The sequence below is a fragment of the Xiphophorus hellerii genome, chromosome 14 (genome assembly GCF_003331165.1).
Source record: "Xiphophorus hellerii strain 12219 chromosome 14, Xiphophorus_hellerii-4.1, whole genome shotgun sequence".
Taxonomy (NCBI): domain Eukaryota; kingdom Metazoa; phylum Chordata; class Actinopteri; order Cyprinodontiformes; family Poeciliidae; genus Xiphophorus; species Xiphophorus hellerii.
This window is the reverse complement of record NC_045685.1, coordinates 28,008,091-28,017,618: the sequence shown is the minus strand read 5'-3', so window position 1 is coordinate 28,017,618 and position 9,528 is coordinate 28,008,091. Positions and strand designations below refer to the sequence as shown.

Genomic DNA, 9,528 nt, shown 5'->3' with positions numbered 1-9,528 from the left:
GTATAAATACCTTAAGACGCGGGTTAAGAGGAACAGAAGAAGAAAGAAAGAAGTTTGAGAGGTTCTTCCACTGGTGTTCGGCTCACGATCAACAATGCAAAACTCACAAAGTCAACAAAAGGTATTTTTACCTTCTTAAATTTTTTCACATAGTAAATCAATACGCTTTTCTAGATTAGGTTGAAAATATAATTAAGAGCTAGTGAAATTCGTAATTCATACAGGGGAAGGCTAATTTTAGCATGTAGCATAGCTAATTATTATCCCGCAGGGCACCATTAGATAAAAATAAAAAAGTAGATAACATGTATAATTGAGAAATGTATTTTATGCTCAAACTGTTTTTTATTTTCATTATACAGATCCACGTATCTATTTGCAACATGAACATAAATACTGCTGTTCCCTTTGCTCATACAAGCTACAGAACCATTTAGCACAAACTGCTATGGTTCAACATAACGGTATGTATAACTACACTTGAAAAATATAAAATATTTTTTACATACTTACCAGTTTTCTAGTGTTTTTCTTTTATTTTTAAAGGTTAATCTTTTTAAATATGTTTTGTACACCAATGTTAAATTTCTGGAAAGTCTAATATATTTTATAAACTAACAGCAGCCATTATAGGTGGGTGTAGTACCCAGATGTGATACTCTAATGACGAGTAGCACAACTTCAATATAGTTTTAGTAAGTAACTGCAATAAACTACACAAGTAAGAGTAACAAAGTATTTGGTGAAATGGATATTATTAACTACTGTTTTACTGATCATAATGTGCAATGTGATTTTTTATTTTGTTTGTTTTTTTGTTTTTTTCAGATGCCTCTGGATGTTCTTGAAGCTGTTCTCCAGGAGGTGGCGCTAGCACAGGGAGACTCAGCTTACCTCACCTTGGCATTGACCTGCAAGTGCTTTGAAGCCGTTGTGTCTGAGCCAGTTTTCAGGAAGAAGACTCACTTTGCTTGGCTGGATGGTAAGGACCTTTGACTTTTTTCACCTAAAACATGTGAAATTAGATTTCAACTACATGAAATCGATTTTTCATTAACAGGTGAGATCAACTGGGGCAAATTTTCAAAAACATTCAAGGCAGAAAACCGGATTCCTTTTGCAGTTGTAACGTGTTCTTCCTGCCACCGGTGATATAAAGACTGTGGGCTTCACCGGCAATGGAAGACGAGGAGAGTACCCTGGTTACTACTGTGATGGCCGACCTGGACACTGCACTGACTGTCAATACTGAATGCAAGGAGAATATTAGTTGCTTTCCTCTGTCTTTCACACATTTCAGTTGTCACACATTGTTCGTTTTTTTTGTGACATGCCATTTTAAATCATTTCTGCTAAATAATATTTGCCTTTTGACGTGTGCAGTCATCCTTTTTAATAATGTGTTCTTTCAATATTATTTACATTTTTGAATGTTCCTTTTGTTGTAGCTCAGTTGATTTACATTATTTAGTTTTCACAGAAATGGTGCCGTTTCCACACAAAGTTACATTGTGGCTGTAATTTGTTGGAGAGAGTAGAACCAATAAAGTAGTTGTAAATATATTGTAACAGCGTTATTTAACAATAGGATAACCTTGTTTTAAAAATTTTAAATGCAAGCAAAGCTAATAACTTGCAATATTTTATATGTGTAAATGCAATGTTTCCTATACTTTTTGAACAATGACTGGAATCAATACAAATTTTTTTTACAAACCTGACATACAGCTAAGTTGTTTATGTTTTAACAGTCAGAATCAACTTGGGGTTTTTTTGTAATAAAGCAAGCACATACAGAAACATATTGTTCAGATACAAACAAGATTAAACGAGCAGAGCGAAGGTGTAGTCGGGGTGGAGGTGATGGAAGCTCAGATGAGGAGCAGTTGCACACATCAAGCCGGACTTTATGAAGGGTGGAGGAGATGAGCCCGGCGCCGTTAGGCTGGGATGGAGACACATGATCAGGTGATTGGCTGAGCAGCTGAGATGAAGACAGTTACAGTTAGAATTTACACACTGGTTTAATTTATGTAACCAGTGACTTTATTCAAAAAGGTTTTCATATAGAAAAAAGATCATTCTCTCTGGCAGTTACCAGCGCAGTGTCTACTGCCGGGGTCCGAGCCCCAAAGATTATTTCTTGTCAAATAAACTTTCTAAAACTTTCTCTCTGTGTGAGTCTTTCCAGATTGAAGCTACATTTAAAGTTTTAAATTAATCCCTTTGGGTTTTGCAACAATTGGATATTTAAGGGCTTTATTTTATGAATCGATTGCAATTGATAGAATTGATATGGGATTTCTAAATGGAATAGTGGGACACCAATCAGTTTACTGGTTGAGCTGGAGTCCTTATAGCAAAAGTTTCCAATGAGACATTATGGTAAACAATGATAACAGCTGAGCCAGGTCACCTGCAACTAAAAATATTCTAGTTTTCTGAACTTCACTTGTTAGAAGTTCAAAAGTCCTTTGGTTTGTTTGTAAATTATATTCACAATGTGAATAATAAGAAAAATATTTGGCAAATAAACAACAAAAGTGCTCTGTGAATGGACGTACTAAGTTGGCCAAAACTGTTGACTAAATGTTTTACTGACCAAACCTCTTTACCATCTAGTTCTTATTTAATAAGCCGGAGGCTATTATATTTTAGATTTTAACTTATTTATTTTAAGAGTACCATTCACAACATCAAAATATATTATTTGAACTTCATTTGTTTATATCTGTTTTCTTAATCTGCGACGGACTGGCGATCTGTCCAGGGTCAGCAGCCCTCATGACCCAACTATAGGGATAATTCATGATAATTAATGGATGGATAAATGTGCTCTTAATGTAATGTACATTTGTCTCCAAAATATTGATTTGATTTATGTTTTATTACTTTTGTTTGAGATAGATTGGGTGTAAGGATAGATAAATACATCTCCATAATGTTTCCTTATTGTTGCTTATTCTAGATTGTTTGTTACTAATATAATTTTAAATAAAGGTTTAATAAAGATTTGGAAATAAAAAAGTGACTTACCACGTGACAGACATACCACGTGACATATCACGTTTTGTAGCCATTTCTTTACTATTTAATTTGTATTTTTAATGTTGAAAGTGTTCTTGGGTGTTTTAAAAGGCGTTGTCAAATAAAATACGTTATTATTAGTATAATTATTATAACACGGTCGGTACAGGAAATAAAAGAGAGAAGTTCAAATACATGCTGAGAGTGAAAATATATCAGATTTCAAAAGAAAATTAAAACGGGAGACCGCAGACAACATAGGAAATAGCGCCCCCTTCATTTCCGGAATGAAATAGTCCCATTTCCATATAAGGTATGAGACTGACAGTTGTCCGTCCCCGCCCCTTTCTGTTTGCTGCAGCGAGGTGTACTTGAACAGGAAGGGCGGGACGGATCACTGTCAGTCTCATACCTTATTTGGAAATGGGACTATTACACTCCGGAAGTGAAGGGGGCGCTATTTCCTATGTTGTCCGCGGTCTCCCGTTTTAATTTTCTTTTGAAATCTGATATATTTTCACTCTCAGCATGTATTTGAACTTCTCTCTTTTATTTACTTCAGAGCAGCTCACAGTTTTAACTAATTCTGTAGCTTTCGGTGAACTTCTGAATCTGTGTTGCATCTTTTCGGGCTTGGTACTGCCTCTAGTGGCGTGGGGTGGTAACACAACCAATATAATTACATTACTAAATCAGAATACCACAAAGTCTTTATTATTTATTACTACTTTCGGCATTACTGGCACCGTAAAAGATAAATTATCTTATAAAACACCATATTTTGTTCTTTTCTTAAGGATGTAGGGCTAATTAAATGACAAAATACTTTTACATTATATATAATATCTATATATCTCCATCAATTATAGGAGTGTGATGGAAAAATTACTACAAGTTAACATCTGCTAGTCATGTTATATGAATGCTTGTGAACTCTCACCAAAAGAACCATTTGGTTCCATGTAGAAGGTTGGAAGTTGTTTTCTGCAGCTGCATCAGAACCAAACTGTCTCTCCTTTGTTTTAATTCTTTATCTTTGGTATAAAACTCATGTGTTTCTCTGCCTGGCAGCTTTTCATCCAGACCTGCTTCATTACTGATTGTCTCTGTATTCTGATCAATATATGAATAAACCTGATTGAGTGATTTTACCTGAACAGTGATTGGAAATAGTTTTTTTCCATGACAAAAAATCAAAAAACTTAAGATTAAAAAGTGATCAAAACAAAAAGTGAATTCAACTCAAATAGTCACTGATGCACCGTGGGTTCTGCTTTACGCAGTTCACAAGATCAAAAAGGGTGAAAATGCAATTCTTTCTTTGTTTTATTTAAATGTTCAGACAAAAGAGGTTACAGGTTTCACAGGATTCTGCTACTTCTGCTCAGATTCCTGCACCTGTTCTTTTACTGATCGACTGACAACTGGCTGACTGAGACTGGTAAAAAAAAACACATGACCATCCAAGACCTATTTATACCGTGACACACCCACGTCCCACACTGAAATTAATCAACCAATTAAGTGAATAATTAGCCAAAAATCTATTCTAAATAAAAATTAAACAAAAATTCTAATTATAGATCAGCTAGAAAATAAGCAAAAAATACAAGTAAACTAAATAATCTAAATTCTAAGATTTAACTGAAAATGGAGAAATAGCTCCTACAAACATAATCACCATTTCCTGTTCCTGGTTTGCTTTTCTTCTGTTTCCTCTGGAACATCCTGATGTTTCTGGAAGTGATGTCATCTTCTCCTCTTCCTCCTTCATCACCTGAAATAAATCCAAAGTTACCAGGAAGTTTTTCAGGAAGATCTGAAAAGTTTCACTGAATGAAATCAAGAGATTTAACCAAGAGGTTTGTCTCACCTTTAAGTTTGTTATGAACTTGTTTCACCAGTAAAACCAGAACAACCAGTAACACCAGGATAACCAAACCACTAACAGATCCAACAATGGGAAGGATGGAGGTAGAACCTGGATCAGGTGTGACTGTAGAGTCAGAGATGTTGGTGAGTTTCTCTAGAAAGAAGAAGCTGCTAAATAACCGTCTGCTGTAAACATCAAGACTCAGAGCTGAAGGAGAAGCTGCTCACCTGAGGAAGAGGAGGAGGAGGAAGGTGGAGAGGTGGTTGGAGGTTTCTCTAGAATAAAGAGGTTTGATTAAATATATCACCAGATTGTGGATTCTCAGACATTATCAATGAGATTCACTGTTAGAGGATGACCTCTGACCTTTGACAGAGATCCTGCTGGATGGAGACTCTCCATGACCTTTGACATTTGTCAAGAAAACTGGCATGGGGTTATGAGATCTTTCCAGGTACACGCAGAAAAGGGGTGTAAAGGCCTGAGAGAAATAAAGCAATCTTGCAGTTTGATTAAAATAATAATTAAGTTGAATATGCATGTATGTAATTGGTAATATGGGTATAAGTAATCACTAAATAACTTTCTGAAATGTAAATCCGAATAATGATCAATGGTAACAACAATGTAATGATTATGTATTGATGATTTATGATAAGAGAAAGATGTGATTAATTCTTAATGAATATAAAAAATGTGATGATTCGAAATCAATTCAAATGGTTTTAATACAGGTTGAATATGGTTAATGATTTGTAACAGATAAAATAGTGAGTTATAGAAAAGAGAGGAAGTCATGATGTTGAAATCAGCATGATGGGTGAGGACCTGCTGTCAGGATATGTCGCAAGCTGGGGAAAGATGGGACTTTCACAAGACTTAGCTAACAGGTTGGGGACCATCGGGGCTTTCCACACGAATCAGCAGATGTTCAGAAAGTCACGTAGACCAAGCTCTCCATACACACCTATGGTAGAAAAACGTATAAAAGAGGGCTGAAATGAGGAAGCATCTGTTCTTAGTCCGCGGCGCTGGAGATGAGTCAACACGGAGAAGCAGATTGAGGAACAGCAGAGGACCGCATCTCGGAGCCACGGGGAAGTTGAGACTTCGCGCCGCTAAGAAGGGACAAGATCCTACCGCCCCAGCCCTGGTTCCTGATTCGACCGTCGGCCCTGCCTTGACCCAACGATCTCAAACTCTGCAACAGACTTGGAGAAAGACAAAGATCCCTGAGGGATAAAGAGCTGGGTTTTCAAAGGATTTGGACCCGTTCTGCTTTGCTTCTATTCTAAGGAGGATTTTTCCACATAAGGACAAAGACTCTGACCAAGGATTCTGAATGATTCTGTTGCCAAGATCCACCATCAAATGGTTATGAGTTGAATCTGCTCCATAAAAGTCTATCTCAGAAATTGCGACATAGGTTAGGAAAGAGAGACAGGATCGTATGGTTATACATGTTGATTTTATTATACTGCTCTTGAAATTATATATAATTGATTATTGATTTGTATGTCACATGCTCCTGCTTAAGCTTGCTTAATAAATTTATACTATAAAATTATAATGAGGTTGGTGGACATTGGGATTATTTGAGTCAATTAATTAATTTTTCAGTTCTTTTAATTGAAGTAAAACTAATGTACATGATTCTAGTGAATAGGTGGCTTCATAATTTCCTTTAGTGAGTGTAAATAATGACCCTGGGACTTATATCTAAGTCACTAAATTTAATCTAGCCGGTTCCAAGAGCGAGTTATATTTTAGAAAGCGAGCTACCGTTAACAGGAGTGGTTATTGGAATTATGCAGCTGCGAGGGCTACTCAGCTGATTGTTTCTTAACTGTAAAGGGTTGTAACTTCTGGATCGGAGGTAGTTAGAGCTAGACGAATCGCTTTCGCCACCAGTTTGAATAGATTATCTCTTATAGATCTCTTTTAGGGTAATACCCAGGTCTCAGAGATTTTCCGGACCTGTTAGACAGAGAACTGGTCAGTAGTCAGCCCAGGAGAGTTGTGAGGAGTGGGCGGGGCTGGCTATTGCGCAATAACACACACATTACATTTATAGAGGCCTTCATCAGAGCTGGAAACATGGAGGAGGGTCATGTGACCTGATGGTCCATCACCAATGAAGGAGCCATCTTTATAGAAAGCAGCTGGGAGGTTGTGGGTTGGATTCTTTGCTCTGCAGCTCAGAGTGACGTCATCTCCCTCCATCACAGGGAGGACAGGACTCTGCAGGATCACTGATCCACCTCAACACAGAGACAAACTACAGCATTTCATCCATTTCCACACAGCTTCAGCAACACTAACTCCACAGTCTGATCTTACCAGAGACAGAGAGCTGGATGCTGCTGCTGCTGGAGGATCCAGACATGGACTCACACCAGTACAGACCAGTGTCATGTTGGAGGATGTAGGGTATGTTACAGGTAGAACCATCTGTTGTTCCCCATCCATCTTTACACTCAGTCCTGGTTCCTTTGGTCGTGTTTCTCCTCACAGTCCATCCAACCTCACAGATCAGAGTCACTGATTCATCCTTAAAGAACTGAGATCTACTGGGACTCACAGTCAGAGCAGCTGGAGAGACTGGAAAATAAAATGATCATGATTCCAGTTGCTGAGAAAAAACATCTGTAATGAAGGCATTTTTAAAGAACATTTGAAAATATAGAATAATTTACAAGAGATTTTTACCAACCTTTAACCCCAGTAGAGCTCAGCAATGAGGCCAGAACTAAAGAAAAAATTAATATTTAGATCAAAAACTGAAACTCTTTAAAATGTGACTAGCTTGGGAGACAATGAGAATAATTATAAATTTTAAAAACTTCTGGTTTTCTGATTGTCTTTTAAATTTTGACTCCAAACTCAAAATAAAACCCTGAGAATCATGAAAGCCAGCAGCAGTTTGACCCAAACGGATCATAAAGTGTTTGTACTTACAGAGTGAAGCTGGTAGAGATGTTGGTCTCATCGTAGCTCTGACTGATCAGTTCAGCTTCAGTTCAGCTGCTGTTACTGAGCTGAACCCGCCTCCTTCCTCCACATCAAGGGATCAGAGCAGCAGACAAACCTTCACAGGATGAAACTCACATTTCACTCAGGAACCACCTTAATAACAGCAATGAAAAGCAGGACAGTGTTTACAGGTCGCTCCCAGAGGGTCAGACTGGGCCCCCACACCTCCACTGCTCTGAGCCTGAACACCAGATCGCCACAGGGTTGCGTGCTCAGCCCACTTCTCTACACCCTCTACACTCATGACTGTGTCTCCAACCACCTCAGCAACAACATCATAAAGTTTGCAGATGACACGACTGTTGTTGGTCTCATCTCAGGCGGGAAGGGGGAGCTGGAGTACAGGGATGAGGTGAAGCGGCTGTCAGACATTTTAAATGACTCTTCACACCCTGGCCATGGTCTCTTCCAGCTGCTGCCATCAGGCAAGAGATACAGAGCAATAAAAACCAGGACAAATCGCCTAAAAACAGTTTTTACCCGATGGCAATCATGGCACTAAATTTAAAGGCATAAGAACTTCTGCTCTTGACACCACTTTGTTAAAAATGTCAATTCTGACTTCCGGTGGACGCGGAGCAAGATGGCAGCATAGGTTCGAGCTCCCTTGTCGAGGAAAAAAAAACCCTCCCTAATCCAAGGAAATTAGTCAAAATACAATTTTAACCAGACACGAAATGAGTGGAGGACTCAAGCAGAGAAGCATAAGGAAGAAAATGGCAGAAGTATGCGACCCCGATGTTGAGCAAATGGAAGAAGACAGCGGCGACTCGAGTCAGCTACAGGCCGTGTTGGAGGGGCTACATAACATCACGGCGGAAATCCGAGACCTTAAAAAGGAGGTGAAGGAGAATCTCACAAAATTCAAAGACGAATTCAAAGAGGAGGTGAAGCGAGAATTTATGGGCTTTAAAGAAGAAATTAAGAAAAAAGTGGCACAGAATGATGCGGAAACAACAAGAAGACATGACTGAGGCGCAGGGCCGCATAGCAGAGCTGGAAGTGCAACATGGAAGCGAAGGACGCCATTCTGAACCTTTTAAAACAGCAGAGAAAACTACAAGAGAAGCTAACGGAGTTGGAAGGACACGGCAGGCGCTGCAACATGAGAATTTACAACGTGGCTGAACAAGACGACGAATTAGTCCAAGAAAGGGTGGAGAAACTGCTACACCGTGAGCTAGCCCTACCGGTCGGAACCGAGTTACAGATCCAGCGGGCTCATAGAAGCCTTGGAAAGAGACCTCCACCCGAAGCTAATCCCAGGTCCATAGTGGTTAACTTTCTTAAATACAAAACCAAAGAAGAAATCCTGACAAAAGCATGGAAAAAGAAAATCCAAGTGGAGGGGAAGCGGATATTTTTCGACCATGATTACCCCACTGAGGTAATAGAAAAACGCAAATCCTACTCCGAGATTAAAAAGGCTCTGAAAGACCGAAGGATCCGCTTCCAGACGCCAATGACTAAAATACGGATTCACTGGTCAGACGAGATCAAGATTTACAACAACGCGGAGGAAGCTGCAATAGACATGAGGAGACGAGGGCTGGAGATGGAGAACCAGAACGACACCGGACCTTCGCCCGAGGAGA

At 38.9% G+C, this 9,528-nt stretch overlaps 1 protein-coding gene and 1 long non-coding RNA gene across 2 annotated transcripts in view; both read right to left on the bottom strand.

Annotated features, from left to right (window-relative positions):
- Positions 1-8,174, bottom strand: part of LOC116732618 (Fc receptor-like protein 5) — an 82,120-nt gene extending 73,946 nt beyond the window's left edge. The window contains exons 1-4 of the mRNA XM_032582946.1: positions 7,859-8,174; positions 7,614-7,649; positions 7,241-7,501; positions 6,979-7,161 (exon numbers count right to left, since the gene is read on the bottom strand). Coding sequence (XP_032438837.1) covers positions 6,979-7,161; positions 7,241-7,501; positions 7,614-7,649; positions 7,859-7,889 — 511 coding nt within the window. The 5' untranslated portion in view covers positions 7,890-8,174. The remainder of the gene's footprint in view (positions 1-6,978; positions 7,162-7,240; positions 7,502-7,613; positions 7,650-7,858) is intronic.
- Positions 4,908-6,460, bottom strand: LOC116732667 (uncharacterized). Its single transcript, XR_004341836.1, has 4 exons — positions 5,729-6,460; positions 5,267-5,381; positions 5,128-5,175; positions 4,908-5,023 (listed from the first exon to the last, which is right to left on the bottom strand). It is a non-coding gene; the product is annotated as an uncharacterized LOC116732667 (long non-coding RNA).
- Positions 8,175-9,528: the final 1,354 nt, after the last annotated feature.